Here is an 18,213-nt window from a genome sequence, read left to right on the forward strand (position 1 = left end):
AGCAGGTTAATAATCACAGAACAGCGGGAAGGGACTGGCACACCGGCAGGTAAGTCTGTCTGTTCAACTCATTTCTTCCGGGGTTAGCGGAATTAAAATCACCCCTCGTGTTTTCAGAACTTCTTTTTTTTTTTTTTAAACCGTTGCTCCTCAGTCCTTTAGTCCAAATAACCAAACAAATTCCAATCCATTTTCGAAACGGGAATTCACTCCCTTGCCATCTACGATAAAACACTGTGGAAAATAAATCTGTATTTCCCAGAATCCATCAGGATCGTTTCAAGCCCAGAGGCGAAATATTATTCTGGTTGCCTTCCTCCGGACTTTTCCACAGGCAGTGATGTGCCCCATATGACCTGTATGTCTCAATTTAGTTTGAATCATCCTATAACTCTACGTTGTACCAAACTATTAGCTTTCCCTACAGGCTTTCAACTTTTCATGAACTAAGACACTCAAGCCCCCCCTCCAGTGTTAAGTATGTAACCCTGGACGCTAGGCGAGTAGGTAGATCATTTTTTTTGTTTTTTAAAAAAAATAAATTTAGAGTACCCAATTAATTCTTTCCAATTAAGGGGCAATTTAGCGTGGCCAATCCACCTAGCCTGCACATCTTTGGGTTGTGGGGGCGAAACCCACGCCAACACGGGGAGAATGTGCAAACTCCACACGGACAGTGACCCAGAGCCGGGATTGAACCTGGGACCTCGGCGCCGTGAGGCAGCAGGGCTAATCCACTGCGCCACCGTGCTGCCCCATAGGTAGATAATTAACTACAGTCCACAAGGGGCCACTGGCATCTCTCCCTATTAGAGAGAGGGAAACAATTTGTCATGTGGCTCGAGGGGCACCATTCAGGCGAGGAGACAGGTCCCCAGCCTACGTACATCAGCAGGAATGGGAATCGAACCCATGCTTTTGGCTTTATGGTGAACCACACGCGAGTCATCTAACCAAATGAGCTAACTGGCCTTGTACCCTGCATGAAAAATAGCAACGGGTTGATCAGAAAAGCACTTGAATTGTTTGGGAAGCACATGAAGTGATTGGGCGGCACGGTAGCACAGTGGTTAGCACTGTTGCTTCGCAGCGCCAGGGAGACAGGTTCGGTTCCCGGCTTGGGCCACGATCTGTGCGGTGTCTGCACGTTCTCCCAGTGTCTGCATGGGTTTCCTCCGGGTGCTCCAGTTGCCTCCCACAAGGCCCAGAAAACATGCTGGTTAGATGAATTGGACATTCTGAATTCCCCCTCCGTGTACCCGAACAGGTGCCGGAATGTGGCGACTAGGGGCTTTTCACAGTAACGTCATTACAGTGTTAATGTAAGCCTACTTGTGACACTAATAAAGATTATTATTATGCACGAGAGAAACTACACCTTCAAACCCGGAATTCTACATAGCACATTATTAACATTGCCCGATATTGGTTAAGACAGGGGAAAAAAAAACAAACAATGAAAGAAGTAAAAAAGAAAATAATTATTCCCAGTAGAGGCAGCAGGAAAAATACAGAAAGATTTAAGAAAGTACAAACCATCACACAGCTAAGCACTGATAGTGCGCACAGAATGGTACAAGAGTTAAATAAGAATGTGCAAATATCAGATCTATAATAGAGCCGTCTTACCTGGAGCTCCTTAACAATCATGAAGCAGAGCAGCCTGTCTAGCCCGTTCAGTCCAAACGTACCTAAAGAATTTTGGATTTCAGAGAAGAGCTGTTTGTTGGTCACTTCTTGATGAGTCTTCATGTCGTACCACGTGTTTATCTGATCAATGTAGCAGGTCATTCTAAATGGAAAGAAACCAAGGGAAATGATTGCCTCTCTTCACTTTATCAGAAGGATCAGTGCTTAGAAAATGTCCCAATTAAGAGTCTGGAGTTTCCTCGCGTCCCGCTCAGAGATCAGCGCCAACAGGGTGGAATGGACTGAAATAGCAGAAAAGGTCACGGAATGCAAAATATGATCGACGACCATAACCATTTACGTTAGGGGTTCTGCGCCCTTTTACCCTGCTTTAAAAGTTAATTTGCCCAAAGCAATCTTTGTGCACAAAACCGTCCACTTCATGGTGAGCTTCTGTTGGTTACATTGTTCACTGTGCTGCGTCCAGCTGCCTGGCCATACAAGTACCCAATAGTCACATTGATCCAGTGTTCATGACACAAGAGCATAAGAAACAGGAGCTGGAGACAGCCATTTGGCCGTTCCAACCAGCTCTGCCATTCAGTTAAATCAGACTGCCCTTCCACCTGATCGCACTCACCCACATCCCTCAACTCCCTCAGTCCCCAAAAAAAATCAACTACCCTCCCAGTGAAATAGCATCCACAACTCTCTGGGGCAGGACATTACAAAAGATTCGCAATCCTTTAATCAGTGAAGAAATTTCTCATCTTGGTCCTGAATGGCCAACCCGTAACTCTGCCATCGCAGTGATCAACACTCAATAGAAACCGTACTCGGGTCTGCTTCCCATACTGTTTCAAAATTACTTTAAATTAGTTCTAATTCATTCAACTGACCTGCCCCGAGTAGGTTAGGCCTGTGACCAGCAGTCAATTGAAATTCATAAGTAGCAGATTGTGATTGCCATCATTTTACTGTGCCTTTGCGGTACTTTGAGCTTTACAAAAGGTGTAATGCTCATACTGATACAAAATTATTGATGTAAACTATATGCAATTTTTAAAAAAGCACTAGCACAGAGGGAGGTCTTCAGCCCTGTGTGTCTGCACTAGTTCTCCAAAAGAACTTTACTATAAATAGAGATGGAAACTGGGCTACACATTTATGACTTGAATTAGATCAGCACTCGTATCTCAACCTCTTCCTGATCAATAGCAGTGAACCATTACCCTGAGCATCTCTGTGAAGACCATCCTACTGCTTTAGTGGATTCACTCCATTGATATGGATTAAATATCAGCTGTGTCTCAGTTAGCAGCACTCTCACCTTCGAGTTCAAGTCTACTCCAGGGTTTGAGCACAAAACATTCTCAGCTGGCACTCCAGTGCGGTACTGTGTAAGTGGCACACTGCTGGAGCCACCTCCAATCAAATGTGACGTTAAACCGAGACCCATTTCTGCCTGCTCAGAGGGATGTAAAAGATCCCGATGCGCTAGTTCAAAGAAAAGCAGTAGAACAAAGAAAAGTACAGGACAGAAACAGGCCCTTCGGCCCTCTAAGTCCGTACTGCCCGTCTAAACTAAAATCTTCTACACTTCCTGGGTCTGCATCCCTCTATTCCCATCCTATTCATGTATTTGTCAAGATGCCCCTTAAATGTCACTATCGTCCCTGCTTCCACCACCTCCTCCAGCAGCGAGTTCCAGGCACCCACTACCCTCTGTGTAAAAAAACTTACCTAGTACATCTCCTCTAAACCTTGCCCCTCGCACCTTAAATCTATGCCTCCTAGTAATTGACCCCTCTACCCTGGGAAAAAGCCTCTGACTATCCACCCTGTCTATGCCCCATATAATTTTGTAGACCTATATCAGGTCGCCCCTCAACCTCCGTCGTTCCAGTGAGAACAAACCAAGTTTATTCAACCGCTCCTCACAGGTAATGCCCTCCATACCAGGCAACATCCTGGTAAATCTCTTCTCCACTTTCTCTAAAGCCTCCACATCCTTCTGGCAGTGTGGCGACCAGAATTGAACACTATACTCCAAGTGTGGCCTAACTAAGGTTCTATACAGCTGCAACATGACTTGCCAATTCTTATACTCAATGTCCCGGCCAATGAAGGCAAGCATGCCGTAAGCCTTCTTGACTACCTTCTCCACCTGTGTTGCCCCTTTCAGTGACCTGTGGACCTGTACACCTAGATCTCTCTGACTTTCAATACACTTGAGGGTTCTACCATTCACTGTATATTCCCTACCTGCATTAGACCTTCCAAAATGCATTACCTCACATTTGTCCGCATTAAACTTCATCTGCCATCTCTCCGCCCAAGTCTCCAAATGATCTAAATCCTGCTGTATCCTCTGACAGTCCTCATCGCTATCCACCATTCCACCAACCTTTGTGGCGTCCGCAAACTTACTAATCAGACCAGTTACATTTTCCTCCAAATCATTTATATATGCTACGAACAGCAAAGGTCCCAGCGCTCATCCCTGCGGAACACCACCAGTCACAGCCCTCCAATCAGAAAAGCATCCTTCCATTGCTACTCTCTGCCTTCTATGACCTAGCCAGAACGATCACAGATATCCTGGTCAACATTCAACCCATAATCAACAACAAAACAGAGGGCGCGATTTAACGGAAATGAAGCAGAGTCTCGTGCCAGACACCGTTAGCCCGGGTGTTTCCCTGAACTGCAGAGTTTATGGGTCGAGGAGACAAGAAATGGGGGGGGTTTAAACCTTGAACTGGCAGTTCAACCACGACTCCCAATTGACATTTCATTGTTATTCTGACCCTCAAAAAAAAGTGGGGAAAAAGTGAATACCACAACAGAAGGGCAAGAAAATCATAAAATACTCACTTGGGATCGGTGATTCTGAGGATTTCACTACAAAGGCGTCCAATGAAGGTCACAGATTCGTCGACCGGTTGGAATTTGGGTATGTGAATGTGGGTGGACTGGTACATGCTCTGCCAGTCTAGAATCTGCAAGGGGACAAAAACATCTGTTACTCAAAAACGGAAAATCGCTGAGTCAAAGCCGCGTCCTTTTACTCGATTCACCAAGCGGGATTCAGTCATAGCCCCGAGAGGCATTACAAAAATGTTTCAATTTAACGTGTGGACAACAGCATAAATCAAGTGAAAAGCCCATTTGAAAATTCAAAACTGGCTAGGAGGGTTTGGAAGGTCTGAATCAACTTCTCAGAGCACATTTGGGAAAATTTGTTTTCCCTAAGAACGTAAGCTCTCCCAGAGTTTTCCCACAGGAACGTTTTATACCAAATTCCCTGTTTGGTGTCCATGTTAACCAATCTCTTTCGGAGGCGGGCACAACTTCTGAGCGATACCAGCATTTTCTTACTTCTATTGACATTCCAGCTTCCCATCTTTTGTTTCTTAATGTCTTTGGTCATACATCCCTTCTATTTGTAACTAAAGGGCTGGAGTTATATCACTCGCGACGCACCGCCCCAAGATCAATGGTTACACCTGCATCTGCTTGGGGGCATGTACAGAGCTCCATTCCTTAAGGGTTAAAGTTCAATCCTAGGAAATCACGTCCAGCTTCTCACACAAGATCCAAAATATCGCTGAGTGTGTCTGGGAATTCCAACGTATTTTGAATTGCAAGATCAAGTTACTCGTGTGTCCAGTGTGAATGTAGTGCGAGATGTCTTCGTGGAGAAAGGTAATAGGGATCTCACACCGTTTGGTTTCCAGGAATTTGGACAAACTGCAACTGGAGAGATGTTGTCATAGCGGCAATGTTACTAGAATAGTAATCCAGAGACACAGGCTAATGTTGGGGAGAAATGGGTTTGTTATAAACCCAGTTGATGTTATAACTGGATGGGTAGGTCCCAGAATGAAACCCTGGCTCAAAAGACGATGGGCTGGATTTTCCAAATCGGCGACGCTAAAATCGCGTTCGGCCGGAGAATCCCCGTTTACGCCGGAATCGGGAGGGGCGCCGTTTCTGCGATGCCTCGCCCCCTCAAAAACGGCATCTTCGGGGAATACACGCACGCCGCATGGACGGCATCAGGACGTCACCTGAGGCCCTCCCTCGATACTCCGTCCCCGATGGGCCAAATCCCCGAGGGCGCCGCTCGCGTGTGCTCACACCGTTTGGGAGCTCATGTGGCGGCTGTGGACTGAATCCAGCGCCGCCACAGTCGGGGGGGGGGGGGGGGGGGGGGGTAGCCGTTCCACTGGCAGGGTGGCTTCGGCGAGGGCTGGGGGGACAGATGGGGGGTGGTCCGTAGTTACAGGGCAGTTTATGGCAGGCCAGGTCCACGCGCAGCCGCACCATGTTTTACAGCGCAGCCGCCGCTGTGCGTATGCATGGCCATGGACCCGGCCATTCTCTTGCCATTTCCTCAGGTAAAACCGGGGCTTTGCACTGCGCAGCTCCAGTCCCCCACCAGATGGAGGATCGATGCGTGGGCCAGCCCCGTAACGTTTTAAAAATATAATAAACATGGAGGAACAGATTCACAGGACCGCAAATTCGTTTTAACTACAAGGAAAAAAAACATTAAAAAATTGAATTATGATACAATGGGTGGTATTATCTCCTCCCCCCCCCCCCCCTCCCCCCGCCAGGTGGGAGAATCGGCAGAGCACTGCTCGAATCGCGCCACGCCGCCCCGACTCCCGCACACAATTCTTCCACCTGCCCGAAACCAACGCCGCGTGGCTCGGAGGAACAGCGTCCCGCCGGCGCCATCCACACCTGGTCGCTGCCGGAGGGAACTCTGCGGGAACGCTCGGGAGGGGGGGGGGGGGGCTTCCGAAGGGATCTGGCCCGCGATCGGGGCCCACCGATCGTCGGGCCGGCCTCTCTTCCTCCCCCCCCCACCCCCACCGGGCCTACATTCTGCCGCAGCCAGCCCCTGAACACCCACGCCATATTGCGTCGGGGCCGGCGCACGCAAGAAGTTCCTCGCGCATGCGCAGAATGGCACGGCCCAACTGCGCATGCATGGGTTGGCGCGGCGGTAAGGACGCTGGGGTGGTGTGAACAGCTCCAGCACCGTGGGGGCCAGAATAGGTCATGCCTGGGCCCTGTGCGCGCCGTTGTGAAACGCGACGCCGTTCACGACGGTGCGGACACTTGGTCCGCGGAGCGTTGAATCGCCCCCAATGTGTCTTTACTTCCCCCCCTTAGCTTAACAATTACATACAGGTTTTAGGTTTAATACAGATTACACAGTACACCTTATTCTACAATCTCATAAAAACAAAGTCCCTTTGAAACACACAAAGGGACTGTGAGCAAATACACTCTCCATTCTGGACCCCAAGGGAATGTTTGTAGATTTCTCCTAAAAATCCCCCCCCGCAAGATGATTTTCACTTGAGTTTCCAAACTCCACTCCAAAAATCCTAAAATCTCCTCTCCTAAATATTTTCTCCCTCAGCGGTTTGCATTCCAAATTCCAGAAGAGATTTTCCCAATCAACACTTTTAAACAAAGCTTCCGCTCAACTTTTAACAGCAAATCCAGTCCAGGGTTTAACACCAGCCACTTAAGATTTCTTTTGACTGCTTTTACACAAACTCCGAAATCCAGCCACCAATTTCCATAGTTATTTCAACTCGCATTCTACAAGGCTGTAGTAAAATCTCATGATCCAGAAAAATCACTTCAGATATCTTCCTGGTATCTCAGTCTTCTTCTCAACTGTCTGACTTTACTGAACAGTGCTCTATTTTAGTGCCTTTAACCTCAGACATCTTGGAAACCTTTCTTCATTTCTCTCGTTCCCTCAACTAGCTGCTCTTCAGATCTCTGCACTTGTTTTCTTAACCATTACTCCATGGCATGGCTTTTCTTCCAGCAAAGCAGAGAGAGATGTTCCCTCTCTAGCCTTCTGAAGCAACAGCTTCCAGCAAAGCTGCGGGAGCTTTCTTCTCACTCACTACCTATCTTAAACTGCAGACAAGTTAGCTAAATTGAAACCTTACAAGGCCCCAGTTGCTAAGCATTACCCAAATGCTTATGCCTGGTTTAAATATAAATGTTGAGCACAAAAATAAGAGGTGCACTTGCTATTTTACCTGCAACATACACCCAAGAACAATGATGAGCACAAATACTCAAAGTGAATTAATTACTGTAGGTTTCGGGGAGTAGGGAGGGCAGACATGGGGTGGGGCTGGAAATGTATCGTGTCATGGGAATGTCACTTTAAAAAATGTTTGGCTTCAAGTGGCTGCAGTGATGTCATTGTATGGGTGGAGCTGGGCTCTGGCTCTGCTTTTTACGTTAGTTTTGAGCTGGAAGCTGTTTTTTGTGGCTCTGAGTTTTACTTTCGGTTTTCAGTTGGGGAGCTGCATCCAACTCAAGGTGGTGTATTTTGGTCTCTCTGCATGCTAAAGAATATCTCCAGAACACTTGATAATTTCAAAGTAATTCCCGTTTCTGTTAGGAATGCAAACCTACTGTTTTTGTAGGGGAAAAAAAGGGTGTTTGGCTTATGGATGTTGTTAGGAAAGTTACTGAGGGTTACCTATAGAGTACTGTATCTTTGGAGGGGGGGGTGATTTGTGTTGCTAATTGATAAGATGTTTACTGTGTTTTTATAAAATGTTAACTGGATTCATAGAATAAACATTGTTGTGATTAAAATTATTTAAGATGTCTGTTGCATCACACCTGGAAAGTGGGCCCTTGTGCTCCCCATAACCAAAATCTATTAAAGTTGTGGGTTAGATGAACTCCATGATATACTTTGGTGTTCTCCAAACCCTGGCCCATAATAATCGAGCCACTCAACATCCATTGCCTTGGGCGGGAGTGGGAAATCTCACCGGTGGAAAATTCAACCTATGTTAATTGTGAGCAAACGTAAAGAGACACTGACGGAAACCGTGGGGCAGTTGAATTAGGAAGCACATGCATGTAATGTTTCACTCGGGTGAATAAATGTGAGACCAAGTAAAGACTGGCTCCAGTCCTATCCTTCACACCTTTTTTTGGGATTAGAATAAGACACACACCTGTTATTTTCAGCTGGATGCACCAGCGACAACCAGCTTTAGCTGCACAAGTGTCAGGCCAGGTGGACAGAAGGGCCTAGTACGGCAGGGGAAACAGCCAGAACAGAAGAAACCAAACTATTTAAACAGCAAAACTGATACGCTAATTTACGTTTTCCCTCCGAGTTACCTTGGTCCTCAAGAAGTTATTGCACTCTTGTTCCACGTTGTAATTGATTATTCGAGACACCTCCTCCTGCCATATCTTCAGCCCATAAATGCTGACGTAATCTTGTATGTATTCAAATGAACGGTAGAATCCATCCATTGTGGCAGCCATCTCCTTCAGTTTGGGCATCAGTTCACTCGTCTGTGTTAAAGAAACGGCAAGCATTTGAAACTTTTAAAACACACCCGATCGTCGTAAATAAGCAATATTAGCAGCACTTCACAGCTAGGCTGTTAGTAAATTCTTATCTTCTGTACACTTAAAACCTAGACATTCTGAACAGTGAGAAATTCAGAACGCAATCTAAAGTTTGTACGCATCAGGGGCAGGTTCTATAAATCATGGACAGCCTTGTGAAATAAAAAAACCCTCATTGGATTCTATCACGATGAGCAAGAACAGCAGAGTGATGCCCTTTTTTGAAATTTTTAAAAATTCTTCCTCCTTTTTCACATTTTCTCCCAAATTTACACCTACCAACAATAAACAATAAGCAGTAATGAATACAATGTCAATCCCCATATCCCCAAAAGTGATGACCTTAACCCCAAAGAGGCCTGTGACCATTTTGCTATTCCCAGTTGTACGGTCTCCATCCAAAAGTGACCTTGAATTCACTCTTTACAGACCCATAGGAGACAGTGTCCAAAATCGTGGAATCCACATGTCTAAATGCAATGCTACATAATCTTTGGCGAGAGGTCTCTTAGAACCTCAGGGCACTAAGAGACGAGTCAGTGAAGCTCAGGTGGTGATCAGGGACCCTCCTTCCCTGCTACAGATTTCCATGTGCATCACTAATGTAAACCAGATCTCTAAAAAGAAATAATCCTCCCAACCCATGGCCAAGAACAGTGAAGGATGAAGAAATAGCATTTTACCATAATTGTCATATCCTCTCACCTTAGCTTTCGGGTTAAAGATCAGGCCCTTGTGAAGAGCGAAGGCAACCCTTCTGACCAACTCCTTCCGAATCCCATCTTCTAACAACTGCTTAGGATCCACCTAATTTTAAAAATAAAAGCACAAAGGAAGGGATTTTTCATGCAAAGTCTCTTTTAGGCTTTGGAATAAAAGCGGAAACCTAAATTTCCCTTAAAAGTTGGGCTGCATTTTACATTTAAACCCCCCCCACCCCGAGCCACCACATTAGAACTGGGAAAGGGGAGGAAGAACACACAATACAAGCAGTTGACCTTCCCACAGCCTTCTTGCCCATAACAGTCTGTTTCCCATATTACGGTGGGTGGGAATGACGTCAAGCAACGCCTCCCCCACTCGCGGGCACCTTAGGCCTATTCAGGCCCTTGCGTGGCCAATCAGTTCCCATCTCAGGGTACTCGTTCCACCTCCATCGCTATTTCACACGCAACACAGGAGGCACCGCGGGTAGACCACCATCTTTCGCTGCCGTGGTTTCCTCGTTTAATACTGACATTCATGGATGCTAACTCCGCTTTTTAAAAAAATGTCGGGTTCTTTAATCAATCAGCCCCACTAACTAAACATTCTTTTAAAAATGTATTCTCGAAATTCCTTGACACACAGACTTTTGTTCAAACAATGAGGGGGTCATATAATGAGACCCTCCACCCTTCTTCAGGTCAGCTTTTGACAACAGCTGAACAGAATTACTTCAGTTATTCAGACAGTTCTAGTCTACATTTTAAATGTGAATGAAGGAACATCCTGAACATTCTTCCCAAATAAATTACATGACTTAAAATTGCAGTTTTCTTTGAAAAACAAAACGCATTTTACAAAGCAACCTGTCTCCCAAGCCTCTCTTTCTCTGTAGTTGGCCATTAAGAACGGCGTGAAAACTGCTTTGCAAGTCACGCCACCCACTTGCCCTCCCGTGACAAAGCACGTGACCCCTGCTCATGGCATCACGCCATGGAAACTGCTACATCGTCATTAAGTGGCACAGCGCAATCAAGCTTGCTTTAGCATCACCCTACAATTAGCTACTTCAGCAGGGACACAGCATTGCCACGTTTCTTTGATGCTTCACCGCTGAATGTCATTAAAACAGCACCTGCGAATGCACCGAGATTGGAAAGCAGTTAATCCAATGTGATTTAGCATTGGCACCCTGTAGTCAGGGAGAGTGCATCATCCCCCACTGCAAGATGGCATTGGAAAATTTATCACTTGACAAAATTGATGGCACACGGTGGGGTAGACTTAATTGAATTCTCTATTCTGCAGAGCATGACAAATATCCTATGAATCAGCACAGTCAGGAACTCAAACAGGATACGGCCTCACTCCGAAAAAGTGGACACAAACTTTTTATTTCCACAGTTCCTTGTTTTGCCATCAACAAGGTTCAAATCTAAACCAGCTTTCCCCCGCTCAACCTACTTTTTCGTGATAACTCATAATAACAGAGCAAAAACAGGATGTGCTTCCTCGTTGTTGGGAAATTGATGGAGAAGAGTTTAATTACGTTCAGAATCTTTACAGAATCATAGAATTTACAGGGCAAAATCATAGAATTTACAGTGCAGAAGGAGGCCATTTGGCCCATCGAGTCTGCACCGGCTCTTTGAAAGAGCACCCTACCCAAGCACACACCTCCACCCTATCCCTATAACCCAGTAACCCCACCCCACACTTAGGGCAATTTTGGACACTAAGGGCAATTTAGCATGGCCAATCCACCTAACCTGCACACCTTTGGACTGTGGGAGGAAACCGGAACACCCGGAGGAAACCCACGCACACACGAGAAGACAGTGACCCAAGCCGGGAATCGAACCTGGGACCCTGGAGCTGTGAAGCAATTATGCTAACCACCATGCTGCCCACTTGAGGAGGCCATTCGCCCATCGGGTCTGCACCAGCCTTGGAATGGGCGCCCTATCTAGTCCCACACCTCCACCCTATCCCCGTAACCCCACCTAACCTTTCTGGGATACTAAGGGCAATTTAGCATGGTCAATCCACCTAACGTGCACATCTTTGGACTGTGGGAGGAAACCGGAGCACCCGGAGGAAACCCACGTAGACACGGGGAGAACGTGCAGACTTCCCACAGACAGTGACCCAAGGCTGGAATTGAACCCGGGACCCCGGAGCTGTGAAGCAACTGTGCTAACCACTGTGCCACCCTGCTTTGAGGCGATCTATAAATGCTCCCCTTCCCACTACTGTTGCACAATCCAACGGTGTAGATAAGGATTCAAGAATGTACCCTGAAGAAGTTGAATTAAATATTTATAACCCTTATGGCTCCTGGCAGTCTGCCTGAAAGATAAGTCAAATACAAGCATCGATTAGCGTTCATATTTGAGAAACCCCGACTGTAAAATAACCTCAAATCTTCAATAAGGACACAAACGCAGCTCCAATAGTGTTCACTTGCCTTGATGATGCCAACAAGGGTAGTCTTCATCATCAGAATGCCTTCAGTAAAAATTGATATTGCATGAGTAAGTCTTGCAACCTTCGGGTGAAGAGGATACGAAAGAAAAGAGCAATGATGATAAAAAGATAATAACTATTTGATGTTCTTTTGACATATCAACTGGTGGCATATTCACCACTACGGAACCTTTGCCCATAATGTGGACCAACAGTTCAGTGCAGAACTGCGAGGCAAATGAGAGGCTAGCTGTGTAGGTGGAATGTGGGTTGGATACATTATTTAGTTTTAATTGAAGGGGACATGGTGCTCATGATAAACTGACTGGCTATACTTCCAGGGAGCAACTGAAAAATCAATGTATCATGGTCAATACGGGAACACCTGCAAACAACGTGGTGAAGCAAAAATAAAACTGGTAGCACTTTATGAAGATTGAGCCCCTTTAACAATTTTTTTTTTTTTTAAATACACGAGGCAAAATGGCAGAGACCACCCCAAAGGAAACCTGCGCCACATGGGAGAGGAGTTTCGAATGACCTCCACCCATTGTATCCACGCAAAGCGAGCGAGCACCGTGCGCCATGGATTCCGTTCAGTCAAGCCGATGGCTATTGTACTCTCTGACCAAACCGCTGCGCCCTCATACCTCGTATCTTGAACCAAGCTGGGCATAGTCCTTCAGCTTGTCTTTATCCAGTCGAGTTGGAACCTCCATAATGTTGTGCGTTTGGAGCTTGATAATCTTTGCCAAGGATGTAAACATACTCTCTGGGATAATCTGCAAAACCTACAACGCAACACAGAAAGGGTTGTTTTGTTTTTGAATAATACGGTTAGGTTTTCCAGTGCCCTCTGTAATGTTATGCAGTGGTAAGTTGAAGGCGAGGTTTTCCCCCATTTATAATACAGTACTGTGTCACTTAAAACATTCAAAACAGGGCAGCACGGTGGCCTAGTGGTTAGCACAACTGCCTCACGGCGCTGAGGTCCCAGGTTCGATCCTGGCTCTGGGTCACTGTCCGTGTGGAGTTTGCACATTTTCCCAGTGTCTGGGTGGGTTTTGCCCCCACAACCCAAAAATGTGCAGAGTAGGTGGATTGGCCACGCTAAATTGCCCCATAATTGGAAAAAATAATTGGGTAATCTTTTAAAACATTCAAAACATTCAACTCAAACGGTTGACTTAATTCCAAGTTAAACACGGAACCAACACAAAACACTACAAATCTGGTGGAATGAAGCACTAGACAAATGTATAACTGTAAACAGAAACAATGTTGAACAAGAGATGTTGAAGTTCAATGTGGAGAAATGTGAGGTGATTCATTTTTGTCGGAAGAACATGGAAAGACAGTATAATATAAAGGGTACACTTCTACTGGAGTGCAAGAGCAGAGGAAGCTGGGTGTATATGTGCACAAGTCATTGAAGGTGGCAGGACAGGTTGATAGCAGGGTTAACCAGGCATACAGTACCTTAGTCTTTATAATAGAGGCGTAGAGTACAATAGCAAGGAGGTTATGTTGAACTTGTACGAGTTAGGCCTCAGTTAGAGTATTGTGTACAGTTCTGGGTGCCACACTGTAGGAAGGGTGTGAAGACATTGACGAGGGTGCAGGAAAGATTCATGAGAATGGTTCCAGGGATGAGAAACTTTAGTTATAAAGATAGATTGCAGACTGTTTTCCTTGGAGGAGAGAAGGCCGAGGGGAGAACTGATAGAGGTACTCAAAATCGTGAGGGCCTTGGACAGAGTAGGTCGGGAGAAATGATTCTCGCTCCCAAAGGGATGAAGAACATGAGGACACAGGTTTAAAGTAAGTGGCAAAAGAAACAAAAGCGATATGAGAATTAGCTTTTTCACACAGCGGCTGGTTAGGGTCTGAAATGCACCGCCTGAGAGCGTGACAGAGACAGGTTCAATCAAAGCATTCAAAAAGGGAATCAGACTGTTATCTGAAAAGATCAATGTGGGGGTGGGGGGTGTTTACAGATAATCCCACCATGACGGGATTTAAATTCAATTTATAAACTGAAAACCAGTATCAGTAATGGTGAGCATGAAACGATTAATTAGTTGTAAAAAAACCCATCTGGTTCACCAATGCCCTTTAGGGAAGGAAATGTGCCACCTTTACCCGGTGGCCGACATGTGAGTCCAGACCCACAGCAATGTGGCCGACTCTCAACGGTCCTCCAAAATGGCCTAGCAAGCCTCTGAGTTCAGGGGCAATGGAAGATGGAGAACAAATGCTGGCTTTTACCAGCGACAGCCACATCCCATGGAAGAAGACATTTTTTTTTTTAAATGGCAGTAGGTCAATTGCTCATTTGGAGAGTCAGTGCAAACAGCCTCTTTCTGTACTATAAGAATTTTGTGATTCTGTGAAGAGATAAAGGGCGGAATTCGGCGAGCCTCCGCGCTGAAATCCCGGTCGGCGCGGGAGCGGAGAATGGGCTTGGGCGCCGTTCCCGGACCGGAGAATGGCCGCGAATCGCGCGGTCTACGCGGCGCGGGGAGGGGACCATTGACAGGGGCCCCCGCGGCGATTCTCCGACGACAGCTGCCCCAGTTCCCAACGCCGTGGTTCTAACCACATTTTGCCTGTCGGGAACGGCCGGAGGCAGCTGCGGAGTCAGTCCATGGCCGCCCTGGTGGGGGGGGTTGGGGAGATCCTTCACCCAGGGGGGGGGGGGGGGGGGGGGGGGGGGGGGGGGGGCCTCACGGACTGCCAGGCTAGCGATCGGGAGCCACCGGTCCGCGGGCACGCGCAATCTCACGGGGGGGGGGGGGGGCTATATTTTCGGGGCTGCTGCGCATTGAGAGTCTGCCGTGTCGCGCGGAGCCGCCACCGTGCGCATGCGCGGAAACCCAACGGGAATGCAGGACCTAATTTCAGTAAGCAGAGCTGCGAGGAGTACTCTGGGGCCCTGCTAGCCCCCTTCAGGTAGGTGTTTTGACGTTGGAGGGGACATAGCTCCATTATTGGAGAATCCCGTCCCCAGTGTCTACTGAACCAACAAAAACATAAGAACTTAAATTTACATCACCCCATAAGCAAACGTCTCAAGGTGTTTCACCGAGGGATAGAGGAAAATAGACACTGAACCAAAGGAAACATGTTGGGTAGGATGATGAAAATCTTGGTCAAAGAAGGAGCGTTAAAATAGAATAGTTTAGGCACAAACTTCCAGAATGGAGAGAGTCTAGGTAGCTGATAGCCAGGTCGTCAATAGTGGGACCAGGAGAGAGAGTTGATGCATCATCAAAAAGCTGGGGTGTAGGGTGCGGTGAAAGACTGAGTTGTACAGGCCGATAAGGTTACAAATGAGGGGATGAGGCCATGAAGTGATTTAAAGAGAGATCAGAACTTCAACCTGAGAATGTGGGACTGCAAAGATGTGGATGATCGCTGATCATGACTGGACGTTGGGCAGGTTATGGGTAGCAGAGTTTTGGATGAGCTGAAAGCATACAGGGGGTGGAGGATACAGGGTCAGCAGGCAGATGACAAAACCAGGAGTGAGGATGTCAGCAGCGATGGGCTGCAACTAGGGACGGTTAAAGGCGGGAAATGATGCCGAGCTGGATGGACATGGGGCTGGATTCTCCGCAGCCTCGCGCCAAAATCGTGTTTAGCAGGGGGGGTCGGAGAATCAAATTCCCGCCGGAATCGGGCCTGACGCCGCTCCGGCGATTCACCGGGCCCCGAATATCCGCACGATCGCGATTTACGCCGTGCGGCTGGGGGGCCATTGCCTGAGGCCCGCCCAGCGATACTCCGCTCCCGACCGGCCAAGTTCCCGACGACGTGGAAGTAACATGGTATGGTCGGTCGGGATGCTCGTGTGGCAGCTGCGGACTCAGTCTGTGGCCGGCCTGGTGGGGGGGCGGGGGATATCGGGCACGGGTTGGGGGGGGCCTAATGGCGGCCGGGGGAGAGATCGGGCCGGATGGATCCTCGGGCATTCGGCCGATCGGAGGGGGGGCTAGTTTCTTTGGGGGCCGCCACGGTGCGCATGCGCGGACTCGGAACCAGAAGCGCGGGGTCCGTATCCGCAGCCAAAGCTGCGTGAAGCACTCCGGGTCCCTGCCAGCCCCCTGATGGTAAGTGAATCAGGTTGTATTTTTTTTCAGGAAACTCGGGAGTGCAACGCCTGCATTTTTATGCCTGAGTGGGGACATAGCCCCATTTTGAGAGAATCCAGCCCATGATCTCTGTGATGGGGAAGAGATGGAGTTTCTGACCTAGGGTCCAATGGGATGGCAGGATCTGAAAACAGTCTGGTTCACCCCATGACAAACCACAGAGCCTTGGAAAAGTTACAGCACGGAAACAGGCCATTCAGCCCATCGAGGAGGGAAATGGAAGATGCGAGAGTATGGAATTTGTGCAAGGAATCAAAATTGATGCCTTCTTGGAATAATTTGTAATATAAGATAGCATGGGGGCCAAGAATGGAAGGTGATCAGTAAGGACTTGAACGAGAATGGCACTGAGAGAACAGGGGGAAGATGAGGTGGGCGAGTGCATTGGGAGGGTGGAGAAAAATGGAGGGAAAGATAAAGGTTCAGGGCTAGAGTAGGAGGGAAAGTTCTGACTGATGGTGTACCAGCTGATGGTGTACCAGCGACAAAAGAATTCCAAAAGGTTCTTGCAAATATTGTTAGAGTTGGGTGAGTGTGGTCATAAGGAGATTGATGATAGTAAACTCAAAGGAGCCTGCAGTCAACTTAGCTGTCCAGAATGACCATCAAGAAGGGTGCGGTTATAGCCGAGAGAAAACTGGTCTAGTAGAATTTTATGCGATAAAGCCAGGTCTGATGGTGCATGGCCAAGCCAATGCACCAAATATGGTTACGTTAATGGTCCCAGAATTGAGTGCAGAGATGGCAACCACACTGGGCACAAAAGCATTGATGGAGCAGATAAGCATGATCGACAGCAGCGAGTTATTGTGACAAATTCAAAGCGAGGGGAACAGAGGGAGGAAGGGAAGGCCTGAAGGGACAGAAAAGTAGAAGTGCATTGAAGGTAATAAGGAAGTGGTTGAAGACACGTCGATGGTTGATTAAAATCAAAGGACAGATCAAGGGAGATGGTGAAAGGGGTGAATAGCGATGAGAGAATTTCAGTGGTGGGAGAAGTTCAGGGGGAAATACAAATGTGCAGCTCTGTATCCAAAATGCAAACTAACATAATGCAATACCTCAAAGTGGCTATTCACTCGAGCTCACAAGACTCACCTTTCGAACGTAGGCTACAAGCTCTCCAGAATAATACTGTGACACACTCAGAAGGTCAGTGCTATTGGCTTGATTTATTCGCATGAGTGGAAGGTCAAGAGCTGATGCCAACTGAAATAACAGAATGAATTATCTACCATTATAAAACCTGATTACATCACATAACCTCAGACCCATTGACAATATTCATTCGTTTGACTTTCAAAAGCATTTAAAAAAAAAAAGAAATAATTCTCAAGGATGCAGGCATCACGGGCTAGGCCAACATTTATTTCCCATCTTTAGATGCCCCTTGTGGGTGGCAGTGGGCCTCAGCTGAAGGAATCGAATGTTGCCAACACAGAGGTGGTACAGTGGGCGGTGCAGTTGGAAATGGAAAGTTGAAAAAGGACAACAATCGATTAACTGTGTGGGCAAGACTGCAGCAACTAAGGAGTCGGATGATGTTACGTTGGCAGGATTCTGGGCCGTCGAAGGCTGGGGTGTGGGTGAGCGACCTGGCAGAATTCCTGTGGCTGGAGAAGATCAAGTTCGCTTTGGGAGGCAAGGGGAATCGAAACGGCAATGGCGGGACGTGGGCAGGGGTGTTTTGTCAGGTTGATGTGATGTTCTTCTGATGCTCTTTGATATTCTGTATATTTTGAAGAAAGAAGCTTGGAACTGTTGAGGAACGAAGCCATTTGGGGGACCCGTATTGAGAAAGCATCAAAAGATTCACGGGCAGGTAACA

At 47.2% G+C, this 18,213-nt stretch overlaps 1 protein-coding gene across 2 annotated transcripts in view; it reads right to left on the reverse strand.

Annotated features, from left to right (window-relative positions):
• washc5 (WASH complex subunit 5) overlaps positions 1–18,213 on the reverse strand; it is a 74,934-nt gene that overhangs the window by 15,829 nt on the left and 40,892 nt on the right. For both annotated transcript variants that reach the window (XM_038810174.1, XM_038810173.1), the window contains exons 14-20: positions 17,484–17,594; positions 12,882–13,022; positions 12,233–12,313; positions 9,766–9,867; positions 8,824–9,003; positions 4,507–4,631; positions 1,630–1,792 (exon numbers count right to left, since the gene is read on the reverse strand). In XM_038810174.1, coding sequence (XP_038666102.1) covers positions 1,630–1,792; positions 4,507–4,631; positions 8,824–9,003; positions 9,766–9,867; positions 12,233–12,313; positions 12,882–13,022; positions 17,484–17,594 — 903 coding nt within the window. The remainder of the gene's footprint in view (positions 1–1,629; positions 1,793–4,506; positions 4,632–8,823; positions 9,004–9,765; positions 9,868–12,232; positions 12,314–12,881; positions 13,023–17,483; positions 17,595–18,213) is intronic.

Source organism: Scyliorhinus canicula, chromosome 10, assembly GCF_902713615.1.
Source record: "Scyliorhinus canicula chromosome 10, sScyCan1.1, whole genome shotgun sequence".
Classification (NCBI taxonomy): domain Eukaryota; kingdom Metazoa; phylum Chordata; class Chondrichthyes; order Carcharhiniformes; family Scyliorhinidae; genus Scyliorhinus; species Scyliorhinus canicula.